Source organism: Salvelinus sp. IW2-2015, unplaced genomic scaffold (genome assembly GCF_002910315.2).
Source record: "Salvelinus sp. IW2-2015 unplaced genomic scaffold, ASM291031v2 Un_scaffold16296, whole genome shotgun sequence".
NCBI classification, from domain to species: domain Eukaryota; kingdom Metazoa; phylum Chordata; class Actinopteri; order Salmoniformes; family Salmonidae; genus Salvelinus; species Salvelinus sp. IW2-2015.
The window spans coordinates 1-16,778 of record NW_019957526.1 but is presented as its reverse complement, the minus strand read 5'-3'; the positions used below and the strand labels follow the sequence as shown (position 1 = coordinate 16,778).

The window sequence follows — 16,778 nt, the reverse complement described above, 5'->3', positions numbered from 1 at the left end:
CTCATTACCTGTTAATGAATGAAGTTGACACCGACCAGAATAATTATCCTACGGTATAGGGTCCTCCTCTCGCACATTTTTTGATCTGCTGCTCCATCATTGTGAACATGACAGGTAAGCGTGCATGCATAATAATATACAGTCTATGACTTTTTTGACATAGTTAAATAAGCTATTTTACTGACGGTTTAAGAATGATTAATAGCCAGAATAGTAGTGTTTCACTGTGAAGCTAATATTGCATTAGATATGTTTTTCTTCTTCTAATGAGTAGGCCTGCATTGTGATTCATTGATACAACTATCACACCAGTGCATATTATACATTTACACCAATGTTCAAGATAAAATGGTTTTATATTAATTGATTACTAATATTCAAAGGTGATATGATTCAATCTAACTAGATTAGAAGGCCATGTCTGCACTCCCTTACATAAGCTAAGTGCATTGGATACAAAACAAATACTGGCATGTGATGAAGGATAACATGGCCAATCTATACTGAATAAAAATGTAGATGCAACATGTAAAGTGTTGGTCCCATGTTTCATGAGCTGAAATAGAAGATCCCAGAAATGTTCTATATGCACAACAAGTTTATTTCTCTCACATTTTGTGCACAAATATGTTTACATCCCTGTTAGTGAGCATTTCTCCTTTGCCAAGATAATCCATCCACCTGACAGGTGTGGCATATCAAGAAGCTGATTAAACAGCATGAACATTATAAAGGCCACTCTAAAATGTGCAGTTTTTTCCACACAACAATATGCTACAGATGTCTCAAGTTTTGAGGGAGCGAACAAATGGCATGCTCACTGCAGGAATGTCCCCCAGAGCTGTTGCCAGAGAATTTAATGTTTATTTCTCTACCATAAACCTTCTCCAACGTCATTTTAGAAAATTTGGCAGTACGTCTAACCGGCCTCGCAACCGCAGACCACGTGTAACCACGCCAGCCCAGGACCTCCACATCCAGCTTCTTCACCTGCGGGATCGTCTGAGACCAATCAACTGGTCAGCTGATGAAACTGAGGAGTATTCCTGTCTGTAATATAGCCTTTTGTGGGGGCAAAACACATTTTAATTGGCTGAGCTTGGCTCCCCAGTGGGTGGGCCTATGCCCAGTGATGTGAAATCCATAGATTAGGGCCTAATGATTTTTTAAAAAATTGGCTAATCTCCTTATATGAACTGTAACTCAGTAAAATCATTGAAATTATTGCATGTTGTGTTTAGATGTAGTTATTTGTGCCAGAAGGGCATTCGGCAGAATCCAACTGGCACCGACACGGTAGACCTATATGTGCCCACGATTGACCTCACATTTGACAGTTCATTCGTAACTTTAGGATATACTTGTACGTCGTAGCCTGCTGGAGACCAATATCTATCTTGTGCTATTAAGCTATATAAAATGACGGTTGTTGATGTCTATACCTGCATTTTTTTTATAAGGTTTTGTACATTGGAATATAGCAGTAATAGGACCTAGCAAGTGAGAACATTATTTTGATATCAAATCCTGATCCCAATGAATGCACTGCCCCCTCATGGAGAGAAAGAGAACTGCTCATTTTCAGCCACTCGCGAGGTTCAGTTGAATTTCTTTATGCATCAGGAAAATTCTTTGTGACAAAAGAGTAATCAAGTTAATAGCCGACATCTCGAACACTGTATTAGAGCTCTCTTTCACCTACAGCTAGCCTATCACTATGTATCGCATAAATACACCATCATGAAAAGGCTCTATATATCTGCATCCTTCAATTAACAACAGTAGGGAGCAAGCAGAAATACACTATATAAGCAAAAGTATGTGGACACCCGTTCAAATTAGTGGATTCGGCTATTTCAGTCGCACCCGTTGCTGACAGGTGTATAAAATCGAGCACACAGCCATGCAATATCCATAGACAAACATTGGCAGTAGAATGGCTTTACTGAAGAGCTCAGTGACTTTCAACATGGCACCGTCATAGGATGCCACCTTTCCAACATGTCAGTTTGTCAAATTTCGGACCCTGTCACCTGTAAGTGCTGTTATTGTGAAGTGGAAAAGTCTAGAATCTACAACGGCTAAGCCTCGAAGTGGTAGGCCACACAAGCTCACAGAACGGGACCGCCGAGTGCTGAAGCGCATAGTGCGTAAAAATCGTCTGTCCTCGGTTGCAACACTCACTACCGAGTTCCAAACTGCCTCTAGAAGCAACTTTAACATAAGAACTGTTTGTCGGGAGCGTCATGAAATGGGTTCCCATGGCCGAGCAGCCGCACACAAGCCTAAGATCACCATGCGCAATGCCAAGCATTGGCTGGAGTGGTGTAAAGCTCGCTACCATTGGACCATTGGAGCAGTAGAAACGCGTTCCCAAGAGTGATGAATCACGCTTCACCATCTGGCAGTCCGACGGACGAATCTGGATTTGGCAGATGCCAAGAGAACACTACCTGCCCCAATGCATAGTGCCAACTGTAAAGTTTGGTGGAGGAGGAATAATGGCCTGGGGCAGTTTTTCATGGTTCGGCCGAGTCCACTTAGTTCCAGTGAAGGGAAATCTTAACGCTACAGCATACAATGACATTCTAGATGATTCTGTGCTTACAACTTTGTGGCAACAGTTTGGTGAAGGCCCTATCCTGTTTCAGCATGACAATGCCCCCGTGCACAAAGCGAGGTTCATACAGAAATTGTTTGTTGAGATCGGTGTGGAAGAACTTAACTGGCCTGCACAGAGCCCTGACCTCAACCCCATCGAAAACCTTTGAGATGAATTGGAACGCCAACTGTGAGCCAGGCCTAATCACCCAACATAAGTGCTCGACCTCACTAATGCTCTTGTGGCTGAATGGAAACAAGTTTTCGCAGCAATGTTCCAACATCTAGTGGAAAGCCTTCCCATAAGACTGGAGGCTGTTATAGCAGCAAAGTGACGACCAACTCCATATTAACAATGTCCATGATTTTGGAATGAGATGTTTGGCGAGCACTGCATTACTTTTGGTCATGTAGTGTAGCTGCCTGGCAGTATCATCCAGCTGTAACATTTCTACCTCATGAATGAAGGTCATCGGAAAATAATCCCTCTGCTTGCGTGCCTTTCTCCAATGCATGGTCATTCAAAGACAAACTGTACAGTTCCACATTTGACTAATTCTGGCGACAGATACGCATCATCACTTCATATAACGTGTGTGTGTGGGTGTGGGTGGGTGGGTGGGTGCGTATGCTTGTATAGTCATGTGGGTGTCTGGTATGTGATGCTGGTCGCCTGCAGTGAAATATCATGAGCACCTGCTCCATCATGTCCCTTTGTGTTAGTCATTCTCTAACTTATGTGACACTGTGTTTACGCCACTGGCCAGGCATATAGAACAGCTCTATACTAGAGTCTATAGTGTATGTTTACACCACTGGTCTTTAGTGTTTACACCACTGGTCTTTAGTGTTTACACCACTGGTCTATAGTGTATGTTTACACCACTGTCTTTAGTGTTTAACCTGTAGTTACCACCATGGGTACTTATAGTGTATTGTTTACACCACTGGTCTTTAGTGTTTACACAACTGGTCCTTAGTGTTTATACACCACTTGGTCATAGTGTATGTTTACACCACTGGTCTATAGTGTTTTTACACCACTGGTCTATAGTGTATGTTTACACCACTGGTCTTAGTGTTTACACCACTGGTCCTATAGTGTTACACAACTGGTCTATAGTGTATGTTTACACCACTGGTCTTTAGTGTTTACACCACTGGTCATAGTGTTTAACAACCAACTGGTCTATAGTGTTTACACCACTGGTCTTTAGTGTTTACACCACTGGTCTATAGTGTTTAACACCACTGGTCTATAGTGTTTACACCACTGGTCTATAGTGTATGTTACACCACTGGTCTTTAGTGTTTACACCACTGTCTAGTTGTTTTACACCACTGGTCTATAGTGTATGTTTACACCACTGGTCTTTAGTGTTTTACACCACTGGTCTTTAGTGTTTAACACCACTGGTCTATAGTGTATGTTTACACCACTGGTTTTAGTGTATGTTTACACCACGGTCATAGTGTTTACACCACTGGTCTATAGTGTATGTTACACACGTCTATAGGTTTACACCACTGGTCTATAGTGTTTTACACCACTGTCTTTATAGTGTTTACACCACTGGTCTATAGTGTATGTTTACACCACTGGGTCCTATAGTGTATGTTATAACACCACTGGTCTATAGTGTAAGTTTACACCACTGGGTCTAAAGTGTTACCAGAGCTGGTCTATAGTGTATGTTTACACCACTGGTCTTACGTGTATGTTTAGCCACTGGTCAGGCATACAGACAACTCATACTAGAGTCTATAGTGTATGTTTAACACCACTGGCCAGGCAGCATACAGAACAGCTCTTCTATACGTAAGAGTCTATAGTGTATGTTTACCACCACCTGGCCAGAACATACAGAACAGTCTATACTAGAGTCTATAGTGTATGTTTTACACGACTGGCCAGAGGCATACAAGAACAGCTCTATACTAAGATCTATAGTGTATGTTTATCAACACACTGGTCCTATGTGTATGTGCTTTACGACCAGCGATGGCCAGACATACAAAAAGCTCTATACTAGAGTCTATAGTGTATGTTTACACCACTGGTCTATAGTGTATGTTTACACCACTGGCCAGGCATACAGAACAGCTCTATATTAGAGTCTACAGTGTATGTTTACACCACTGGCCAGAAATACAGGACAGCTCTATACTAGATTCTATAGTGTATGTTTACACCACTGGTCTATAGTGTATGTTTAGACCACTGGCCAGACATACAGAACAGCTCTATATTAGAGTCTATAGTGTATGTTTACACCACTGGCCAGAAATACAGGACAGCTCTATACTAGATTCTATAGTGTATGACAGTTGCTGGAACCAGGGCTCCTAAAGCCAGCCATTAGAACAACAAGGCCATTCTAGTTTAGTCTTAATGATTTGATAGATTTTGTGATTGGCTCATGTTTCTGTACCGTTGTGACAAATATGATCCGGTTTGACAAGTTCAAATGGTATTTATCTGTCAAAAATTTACAATCCATTTGCCATCACTCTCTTTTGAAAAATGGATGCTCTAGTCAACTAATTGGTCAGAATTTTCATTGAAAAGCAGATTCTTTCATTGCGGCAGTGGGTCTTCTTTTGACCCAGCTTAATTTGTGCCACATTTCCTCATCTCTTTGGCACATTGGTTTTCCTCTCTCATAATGTATTCCAAATAGCACCCTATTCTCTAAGTAGGGCAATGCTCTGACTTGGTCAAACGTAGTGCCCTCCATAGGGAATAGAGTGCCATTTAGGATGAACACTCTCTCTCTGTAGAGGTCACTGAAGCTGGGTTACATAAGGAGCCCATGCCAACAATGTGCTGTTCTGTCTGTCCAGAGGCTCTGTGACTTTCTGTGGCCCTGCCCAGACTCCACACCACCATGCCATGGTCACTGTAGTCTACTAACTCTCATTTCCTCACCAGCGACGGTGTTCTGCTGTGATTAAGATTTATCAAAGAATTTTAGAGGATTGACATTTAGCTGCCTGTTTGAATAGCAGCAATATATACAGATGCACTTCTTCATTTGACCCTGCTTCTCACAGTAGAAAAATAATCCGGCAGGAACAGGAAATGGGAATTATTATGTGGATTATTATTAATGGACATTTTTGTAGGCGTTGTTACATTTTTCATCAGGGCAAATCAAATCTGACATTTTAAAGATAAAATTAGAAGCCTTTTTAAACCTTGAATACACTAGAATTGTGCATTTCCTGCTGTGCAGGAAAGCTCTCTGCATCGGCAAAGTAATCAACTTAAGATAGCAGATCTGTACTGAGTGCTGTTGTCCATGTACAGTGGTGGCATTCTTTGGATGTATTGTTGAAGCTAGATTTTGAAGCTAAAGCCAGTCTGAATCTGTGGTTCGGTTAATAACACACAATGCTGTTTGTCAGTGGAACATAAAGTGAACTGATATGTCAGATCATTGACGGTTTCATGCCCTTCATCCCCTCCTCAACGACAACGCTGGTCTTTAGTAACTGGGTGTCGCAAATGTCAAGGAACATATGGTATTTTAATGTTGTGGATAGTTGAAAGCCATGAACCATGTTGTCAGCGTCCATCTGAGCACAGTTTCCCATGATTTGAAACAGATATGCTCTCACTCATGGCTGAAAGCAGCACTGGCACTATAAAGTTTCTCTACCTGTATTTGATCCTCAGATAAATTCTGGTCTTTTTTCACGACATACAGTATTGTGGGTTTTCTCAATATATCAATATATGTCTATTTTTGTCTCTACAGTGAAAGCAGAAAATAAGGACAAACAAGAGAAGGCTGATTTCTTCCCCAAGATGGATAACTTGAACATGTTTGATAAGACCGAGAAGTCGGACAAGATGGAGAATAAAGAGAAAGAAGATCAATCTAAGAAAGTCAATGCTGACAAGACAAACAAATCCGAGATCCTCAAAGATGAAGAGAAGATTGATAAGACAGAGAAAAATGTTAAAAATGAAAAAGTGGACAAGCCAGAGAAGACCAACAAAGATGAGAAGATGGAGAAGAAAGAAAATGGAGAGAAAATGGACAAGATGGTTAAAGTTGAGAAGAATGAAAAGGCTGGGAAAGGTACTGCAAAGTCCCCAACAACCATCAGAAGCAAGCAGGACCTCACCAGCCCAGACAGTAAGGCCAAGGTAGGTCAGGGAAAGGCTGGCACAATGTTACCATTCATATCAGTGCAAGCTGCTTCTGCAACTGTCACTGCCATCTCTAGTGTGTGTGTGTGTGTGTGCATGCGCTTATGTGCTATTTCAAATTTAAAAGGGTTATCTAGCCTGCTGCTAGAACTTGCTCTGCTGATGCTCCTGGTTTGAGGTTTATAGTGAATGCATCCTCTGCTGCTTTTTTTTAACTAGTCAAGTCAGTTAAGAACAAATTCTTATTTTCAATGACAGCCTAGGAACAGTGGGTTAATTTAAAACTGCCTTGTTCAGGGGCAGAACGACAGATTTTTTACTTGTCGGCTCGGGGATTCGGTCTTGGAACAAAGCCTATCGTACTGAGATACAAGACGCTCCGAGCCAACTAGCTAGCCTCGCGGCGACCCGGCTGGCGCTGGTCCAATGCGTTAGCTGGCGATGGGAACCGAGTTTGCTGCCTGTGCGTGGTTTATCCATAAGGGCGTGCGTGCTTCTGGTGCCTCTGCCTTTGCATACCAATGCTGCCTGTTGCAAAGTACATCGGCCTGCCTTTCCTCGCTGCTTTACATGACTGCTCTGTCCTCTGCTGCTTGTACCATGCTGCACTGTGCGGTGCTTTAATACAATGCCTCCTGTCCTTGTTGCCTTTAAACCATGACTGCCTTGTGAAAATGTAACAACTGCTGCCCTGTCTCTGCTGCTTATGAGTCCATGGGCTGGCTTCCTCTGCTGCTTTACCATTCTGCCGTCCTGCTGCTTACCAACTGCCGTGTCGCCTACAGTTGTCTGTTACCATGCTGCCGCTGCTGTCATCTCTGCTGCGTTTACAATGCTGGCACTGGTGCGCTCTGTTGCTTTACCATGGAGGCTGCCTGTCCTCTGTTTCTTTACCATGGCTGCCTGTGCGTGCTTTACCACTGCTGCCGTTCTCTGCTGCTGCTTTACCATTAGCTGCCTGTCCTCTGTTTCTTTACCATGCTGCCTGTTGGCTGCTGTACCCATGCTGCCTGGTCCTCCTGCTTGCTTTACCATGCTGCCTGTCCTCTGTTTCTTTACCATGCTGCCTGTTGCTGCTTTACCATTGGCGCGTCGGGCCTCTGGCGCTGCCTGTTCCTCTGTTTCTTTACCATGCTAGCCTTGTCTCTTTTCTGGGTTACCTGGGCTGGCACGTCCCATCTGTGTGCTTTACAACAATGCTGCCGTCCTCTGTTGTTACCCCCATGGCTGCCTTCGCTCTGTTTCTTTACCATGCTGCCTGTCTTCTGTTTCTTTACCATGCTGCCTGTCCTCTGTTTCTTTACCATGCTGCCTGTCCTCTGTTTCTTTACCATGCTGCCTGTCCTCTGTTACTTTACCATGCTGCCTGTCCTCTGTTGCTTTACCATGCTGCCTGTCCTCTGTTTCTTTACCATGCTGCCTGTCCTCTGTTGTATGCTTTTGGTTTTCTTATTTTTTCCTTCATCGTGTGACGTTGTTGTACAGCCTGCTGTTGGGTCAACCAAACCAAACTCTGTCAAAACACGGCCCACCTCTCTGTCCACTGGGGATGCAGCTGCCCCCCTAAAACGTTCCGCCCCCACCTCCAGCTCTGCCAATAAAAAAAGTCCTCTTACCAAGGCAACCACTCCCACTGCTGGCACCAAGCGGCCAACTGCCGCTCCCAGTCAAACCCCTACAGCCACCAAGTCCAAGGTGAGTCCCCTCCCACTTCCCTCACTCCTGTCTGTGCTCACTGGCCTTCCCTCTTGTGGTTGGCACCTTGTCCCTCTTCCCTTTGTTTGGCTCTGCTATATAACTGTCCAGTGTCCACCTTCTGACTCTCACTCACAGTTTGTGGACCATCAACTCCCTGCACTATAACCTCTGTCCGGTCTCTTCCCCATTTAGTCCTACCAGCTGAATATTTTCTAGAACCTCCCTGAAGATCCCAGCATGCATTTCCAATATCTCCTTTCTGTTTCCAATCTTTACTCCCCTAATTGCTTAATCAACCTCCATTTGGTGTGTTTTTTATCACACACACCTATCTATCTTTTACCGCAGCCTTCTCCATCTCCCTTACACCTCTTGTTGCCTCTCCCAACCAACCCTCTCTATGTCCAGCGATCTCTTCCACACCACACCCTTCTCTGATTTCCTGTTTGCCTACTCAGACTCCGGAAAATGGCACTTCTGACAGACGTCCTCCTGTGCCAAAGGCCAATGGCACGGCCAATAAGAACAGTTCCTCTACTACCGCCACTACTAAACCTGCTGGGCCACGCCCCTCTGCTAATGCCCCCTCTCTGCGCCGCAACACAGGTGACACCAACTCTTAACTGTATAGTGCAAGCTGACATGCTTTAAGGTACTTTATTCTTGATGATGGTGACGTCAGAATTCCTTGGTCATCCCTAAATGTTCACTAGTCTCAATCATGTAAGGGGAGCTTGGTTATGTTCTCTACCCTACAGTTCCCAAGACTGATATCAAGCCAGGTGACGTGAAGAAGCCTACTACGCTGAAGACAACACCAGGTAACAACGAACCAACATGCACAATCTAACCCGAGTATCTCATTATACAACTAAAATACCCTAGAGTTGAATGTGTTCTTTGAAATTGTAAGGACAGACACGTGTCGTCTGTTATAATCTCTCTTGACAGTGTCATTATGACCACACAGAGAGAGACAAGTGCAGTGGGTAAGTGATGCTAGGAGACAGACAGGGACGCAGAGGGAGACAGACACTTAGTCTCAACAGTAGCTCCAGTTCCTGAAAACACTGACTGACGCCTCAGGCCTGTCACGTCCTCCTCTGAGATATTCATTAGTCATCGAATCAGAGGCTGCTGACACAGCCTTGGAAAACCCACTACCAGAGACCACAGTATCTACTGTGTGTAGGTAGTAGGTAGTGTTGTTCCTTATCCTCTCCCCTGGGGACTAGTTAGCTTCCAGCCCATTGTTTCCTAGTGAATCATTGTTGTTATTGTTTGTGTGTGTGCTCAGCTCCAGCCCTTAGAGGGTATGGTTCCTCATGCCTTTGTCTATTTCTATCACCGCCCCAGCCAAGCCCAGGGTACCTCACACTTCTGCTACTGCTCCAAGCACTCCTGTAACCAACGGGGAGCAACCTCGCAGACGCATCACCAAACCCCCGGTGCCCAAGCAGACGCCTATGGAGAGGAAGCCAGCTGTACCCAGAGCTCCTAGGACTCCCAGGCCCATTAACGCACCCCTGCCAGACCTGAAGAATGTGCGTTCCAAGATCGGCTCCACAGACAACATGAAGTATCAGTCTACCGGTGGCAAGGTGCGGTAACGTGGGATAGAGATGTACTGTACATGAAAGCTTTGGGAAAGAGGCCTATTTAAGTGGACTGACATCAGACGTAGACATTTGTGTATTGACAGATCTATCATGCCTTCAGTGCTGTCAAATGCCATTCAAGGCATGGGTTTTGTCACAAGCAAATTCTCATTCAACATCATACAAATTCCATATTATCAAAAACCTCACCTCTCCACTGCTACCATATAACAAGGTCTTATACCACCCTCTCATTAGTCATTACCAACATTTATGGCTTTCTCAACTAAATAGTGGCACAATGCATGCTACTCCTGGAGAAAATATGTTATGCAAACTACACTATAAATACAAAAGTATGTGGACACCCCTTCAAAGTAGTGAATTTGGCTATTCAGCCACACCCGTTGCTGACAGGTGTATAAAATCGAGCACACATCCATGCAATCTCCATAGACAAACATTGGCAGTAGAATGGCCTTACTGAAGAGCTCAGTGTCTTTCAACGTGACACCGTCATAGGATGCCACCTTTCCAACAAGTCAGTTGGTAAAATTTCTGCCCTGCTAGAGCTGGCATGGTACACTGTAAGTGCTGTTATTGTGAAGTGGAAACTTCTAGTGGCAACAACGGCTCAGCCGAGAAGTGGTAGGCCGCACAAGCTCACAGAACGGGACTGCCGAGTGTTGGAGCACGTAGCGCGTACAAATTGTCTGTCCTCGGTTGCAGCACTCACTACAGACTTCCAAAACGTCTCTGGAAGCAATGTCAGCACAAGAACTGTTCGCCATGAAATGGGTTTCCATGGTCGAGCAGCCGCACACAAGCCTAAGATCACCATGTGCATTGCCAAGCGTCGGCTGGAGTAATGTAAAGCTCACCTTTGGTGGAGGACAATTAATGGTCTGGGTCTGTTTTTCATGGTTTGGGCTAGGCCCCTTAGTTCCAGTGAAGGGAAATCTTAACGCTACACCATACAATGACATTATAGACTATTCTGTGCCTCCAACTTTGTGGCAACAGTTTGGGAAGACCCTTTCCTGTTTCAACATGACAATGCCCCTGACCTCAACCCCATCAAACACCTTTGAGATGAATTGGAACGTCGACAGCGAGCCAGGCCTAATCACCCAACATTAGTGCCCGACCTCACTAATGCTCTTGTGGCTGAATGGAAGCAAGTCTCCGCAGCAATGTTCCAACATCTAGTGGAACGCCTTCCCAGAAGAGTGGAGGCTGTTATAGCAGAATATTAATGCCCATGGTTTTGTAATGAGATGTTCGACGAGCAAGTGTCCACTTCATTTTGGTCATGTAGTGTATCTGTCTGTCTACTTATGCCTTTCTGTTTCTCTCTCTGTTCTCTCCCCTTTATTTCTCTCTTATCTTCTCTGTAACTTTTTATTTTCTCTCTTTTCTCTCTCTCATCTCTCTACATTACAACTGACAGCTCCCTTCACTCATAGGTTGTGACAGTGTCCATCCACAAAAGGTTACCTGTCACAGTGATGTATGCAAAAGGAAGTCTCCATAGAAACAAATTCTCAACACATTGTTTTGAGCCAATGCACTCTTCTGGCATGCAGGAGACCTGGGTTTGAAACCTGTCAGTCACACAGACCTTAAAGCAGAGCAGTTCCCTCCATCCGTACACCACACCACATTCTCCTGAGCCCTGACTGGTGGTACTGACCCAGGGCCCAGGGCAGCCTTGTCTCCTGATATTGACCCAGGGGTGGTTGTCTCCCCTCAGGTCTCCTCGGCGGGGGGTTCCCAATCCAAAGACGGCCAGGGCAAGGTGAGTCCCTACCATCGCCATCATCACACACCCCTTGCTCATTCTCACCCATGTGCTCAACCACTCTCTCTCCTTCAATATCACACGGAAGGAAATGACATAAGTGGACCTTTTTTGTCCACTGACTATTTGAACCTATCTGTACATACACAAACACATACAGACACATCGCACACTCCCACTCTAACATACTCCCAGTCTAACTTACTACCAGTCATGCATATCCTCACCTTTTCTTCCTCTTCATGATAGACTGTTGCTTTCCGGTATAAAATGTGAATAGTTGTGGACAGTGTACTCCAAGTCTCTGTCTCCCCTGAAATGCACAGCTTAACTGACAGACAGAAAAACAGACAGACAGGAATTGACCTTGCCGTCATCCATCTGACCTCTACAATCATGGCACTACCCATCCCAGTTATTTGGCACAGAAACCTAATGAACATCCTCGTGAAATAACACCACAGTGACCATTGTCCTGCACTGGTCCTCACACCTGGTACATTTCGAAGGTCCCTGAGCTTGAGTATTTGAGAGGCCCTGGAAGGCTTTTGGGTTCATAGTGTAACCAATACCACTGCTCTTATTCATCTGGGTTTACTTTTACGTAATTTACCCTAAACCATTTTTACAGTCCTATCAGTATGATTCAATGAAGGATTATAATGGTAAAATAAGCAATTCAGAAACAACCCACTGGGCACAGACATACTTTCAACGTCTAGTTTTGATTTAAATTGAGATGTCAACTAACGTGAATTTCAATGTGAAATCAACAAAAAATGTCATTGGATTTAGGTTAACAACAACTTTTTGCAAATTCACTCAGTTTTCCACATGGATTCAACATTATCAGATGTCATTTTGGGGGGAAATGTGGGAAGCACTTGCTGCTGTCTTCTCATCAGCTGAGTGATATAGCAGAGAAGCCTCTGGTTGCCCAACACCTGTGAGTTGAGTTCAGTAAGATATGAGCTTGAGGCAGTGTGAGCAAGCAGTTGGAAATAGCAGACCTTGGCTGTAGGCTAGTGTTTTAGAGGGTGACTCAGCCCGTCTGCAATGCTACCTGCGTCACAGAGCCTCAAACTAATTTAAACACCAGGCATCTCAGTATACCAAGCAAAAGATGAATTGTGAAAACAGATTAGTGCTTTTCATTCAAGGTTTCTGAACTGCAGGTGTGTTCCTTCGCAAAGTGACTGTGTTTTGAAATCAGCAATTGATATCAGGGAAGAGATGGCTAGTGTGTGTGTGTGTGTGTGTGTGTGTGTGTGTGTGTGTGTGTGTGTGTGTGTGTGTGTGTGTGTGTGTGTGTGTGTGTGTGTGTGTGTGTGTGTGTGTGTGTGTGTGTGTGTGTGTGTGTGTGTGTTGTCTCTTATACACATCTAGATGTGTATAAGAGACAGGTGTGTGTGTGTGTGTGTGTGTGTGTGTGTGTGTGTGTGTGTGTATTATTTTTGTTCATAAATTTTTGTTCATAAACACTGCAATAGTTATCTACTTTGATCAGCCACATCTAGAATTGGATGATATTTGCGCTAATTTGCATGTAAATACTGACATCTGACCAGCCAGCATTCTGACTGTTGTGTGACTGGTTTTACTTACTATGTGTAAGAATGAGTTAACAACATACTGTATGCTCTTTAGATTGCTTTCACTTTTCATCCTGGCTGCTTCTCCACCACCCTCCACTAATTCTAGACTCACCGTAGTGAACCGTTCCCACTGCTACTGTGCTTCTTTGTAGGTTATGATAGTCCACAAAAAACTGGACTTCAGCCATATCACCTCCCGCTGTGGCTCCAAGGATAATATCAAGCATGTCCCTGGTGGAGGCAATGTAAGTACAACACATGGGGCTCCCATGTGGCTGCTGCCTCGTTCTCCATATCCTATTAACATGCTCGATTGGACTAAAAGGAAGTCAGCCCCATTTGTAATAGAGTAATGTCCTAACGTTCTAGTCATTCTAATTCTATGGTCAGCCCCATTGGCCAGCCTAGTTATAGAGGTCTGAATGCTGTGCTGTTTGTGCAAACTGTCTCACCCAACTAACCAGCTGAAGAGATACTAGCTTTCTATCTGCCTCCGTCTCTTTCACTCTCTTTTACATTGCAACAAGTATTACATTTCCTTATTTAGTGACAACAAAATCAATTTAAATGGATACTTAAAATGCCCACTTCTCCACTTACAGTAGAGTACTCAAATTTCATAATCAGTGTTATACTGATGGGTGAAAGTGATTCAAGGCAGTGTGTGAGAATTTCAGATTGGGTGTTGTTTCATCTTTGCCATTCATACTTCAACATTTGTGTTGTTTGTTTGGGTGCATTCAGGTCCAGATTCAGCATAAGAAGGTGGACTTGAGCAAAGTGACCTCCAAGTGTGGCTCTAAGGACAACATCAAGCACAAGTCAGGTAGACATCTGATGATTTTGGAAATGATGTCTGCATCCCAAATGGCACCATATCCCCTACATAGTACACTACTTTTGACCAGAGTCTCATTGGTCCTGCTCAAAAAGAGTGGACTATATAGGTAATAGGGTTCCATTTGGGAAGCCTCCTATATCAAATTAATTACCTTCTTACGCCACTAAGGTGTGTCCACTACAGGGGGTGGAGATGTGAAGATTGAGGCTAAGGCCAATGGTAATGGCAAGCCCAAGGTGGGGTCAATGGACAATATTGGCCTTGAGGCAGAGGATGGACAAAACAAGGTAAGGTCACCATTCTCTTGTAGTTATTTACATGTTTTACCTAACCAGGATTTGGTCTTGAAGGTTTTATTCAAATACATTTCAGAAAGCTTAAAGTTCTAAAGTAATTGTTTATTGCACAACACACAAAGACAGGATGTTTGAGGTTGTGGTGGTGGAAACGTTTCATTTGAACATGCTGGTTGACTACATACAGAGAGCAATTTCATCCTTTTAAAACAAGTTGCGTCATTGTGCTTTAACCTGTTTGTCCACTAGATGGCATTAATGATTACCCAGTCTTTCATTAGCAACAGGAATTCATACACACTTTTTTAATTAACATATTATTATGGTAATTTACCTCATTGTGTGTCTAATTCTCATGTCTAAACCCTGCTGCTCACATGTTTCCAGGCTGGGGGGATGCAGGAGAAAGCTGAGGGGAAAACATCTCCCCCTGGTGGAGCTCCAGCCACAGGTGCAAGAAGTATGACTAAGGAGAACGGACATAAGGAGGCCACACCTCACCCTAATCCCTTTGGGGGTGATGGGCTGCGAGACCCGATAGGCATGGGCATGGACATGGACAAACGCATCCCTGAGACAAGTAGGTGCCTCTTGCCTCAACAAACACCCTGTGGTCATTCTCAAATCTTACTTTCTCTGTCATGCACCAGAGCATTAACGTTGAGATTACCTCTGTTGCCTGTCTCACATTACATATTGGGCCTCATGTCACTGCTGAGTGCTCAGCTTATAGATAACTGATTGTTGTGAAGTAGGCAAGTTTTTTGGCCTCCTGCAAATACTGTATTCAAAAAATGTGCATGTTATTTTATGCCATTAGTCTAACCAGTTAACTCCCTCTACTCTTTCTCCTCTTCTTTCGCTCCCCTTTTCTCCATTGCTTCCTGTGTCCTATTCTGTTTATCTGCCAGCAGATTGAGTCTTACAAGCTGAGCTTTCGCAAGTGTGCACGGGCTCGCACGAACCACGGCGCCGACATCATCTCCCGGCCCACCCCGATTGGCAGCCACCCCTCACCCTCATCGCAGCACCTCTCTCAGTGTTTCTCTGGGGTCCGCCAGCTTTCTCCTCCACACCCTCCAGCTCCAACCCAGACCCGCGTCACCCAGACATGAGGCAGGGGAACAACTACTGAATGCTAGCAGGACAGGGACTTCTTTAGCACATTCCAACTTCCTCCAGCACCTTCATTTGACCTTTTACCTCTCCTTTTACCATACTGTATCTCATCACTACTCTCTGTCCTTGTGGAATATCTTTCCTAGTCCTCTGGTCTTAGAGGAGCCAGTATTAAAGTATAGAGACCAGAGTTCAGATAGATAGACAAGCTCTTACTGTACAGTGGGGTTTGGTCTCTTCTGAATTGCCCTGGCTTAACTTGCTGTGATATAAGGGGAGTAGTATGACCTCAGAGTGAACCTTCTAGAATCTAGTCCCTCCGTGTTCTGTTATAGTTATGTCAGCGCAGAGTGAAACTTATTATACTGCCTGATTCTTTTGTTCCAGCCTATAATTTCTGTTCTTATACGTAGTGCCACCTTGATGAAAATCACAAACACCTTCAGTGTCACACTCTACAGTAGGTATAGTAGGTATTTTACGTCAGACCATCACAATGAGCCAATGCTATCTATGTGACCGGCCTTACCCTAGACGTAACACCTTCCTTACTGTACCTATCTCTCTGGATGAGCATAACTCCCCTTGTACTGTTGGAACCCCAGATTTCACTTGAGTTGTATACAGTGCATTATACAAGGGCGATTAGTGAAGCACCCCTTATTGTGAGCATGTGGGATTGTCATGTCATCCCAATGAACAGGGGCTAATATGCCACTCCCTCTCTTAACCAATACAGTATGTCTAGATAACCCTTTGTAAACTTGTGATTCCCCCACAGCACTCTCAACAACAAGAAACTAGTAGGCTGTTACAAACAGTAGGATATTTAACATCTCTTAAAAAAACTCTGTATTGTGTTTTCGTAAATTATTGTAACAATGAGCTGATGTGTTGTTATGTGGTTTCATCATAATATACCCTTCTTCCTTTTACTGTTACATCTCTCTGAAAGCAATACAGTGAGTGGTCTTTGCTGAGGATACAACTTCCTCATACACACACATCTCCACACATGTGTACTACAGTACGGGACAGTCAGAGGGAGAGAGAGACAACCCCCCGCAGGG

The 16,778-nt window shown here is 44.2% G+C and overlaps 1 protein-coding gene across 6 annotated transcripts in view; it reads left to right on the top strand.

The window, feature by feature from the left end:
- Window positions 1–16,772, top strand: part of LOC112080373 (microtubule-associated protein tau) — a 37,698-nt gene extending 20,926 nt beyond the window's left edge. For 2 of the 6 annotated variants that reach the window (XM_024146105.2, XM_070442529.1), the window contains 11 exons: window positions 6,363–6,757; window positions 8,246–8,455; window positions 8,917–9,064; window positions 9,217–9,279; window positions 9,815–10,059; window positions 11,810–11,854; window positions 13,605–13,697; window positions 14,197–14,278; window positions 14,462–14,580; window positions 14,977–15,169; window positions 15,501–16,772. In XM_024146105.2, the coding sequence (XP_024001873.2) occupies window positions 6,363–6,757; window positions 8,246–8,455; window positions 8,917–9,064; window positions 9,217–9,279; window positions 9,815–10,059; window positions 11,810–11,854; window positions 13,605–13,697; window positions 14,197–14,278; window positions 14,462–14,580; window positions 14,977–15,169; window positions 15,501–15,508 (1,601 nt within the window). In that variant the 3' untranslated portion in view covers window positions 15,509–16,772. The remainder of the gene's footprint in view (window positions 1–6,362; window positions 6,758–8,245; window positions 8,456–8,916; window positions 9,065–9,216; window positions 9,280–9,814; window positions 10,060–11,809; window positions 11,855–13,604; window positions 13,698–14,196; window positions 14,279–14,461; window positions 14,581–14,976; window positions 15,170–15,500) is intronic. The other 4 variants (XM_024146107.2, XM_024146106.2, XM_024146109.2 and 1 more) reach the window with 4 other exon arrangements.
- Window positions 16,773–16,778: the final 6 nt, after the last annotated feature.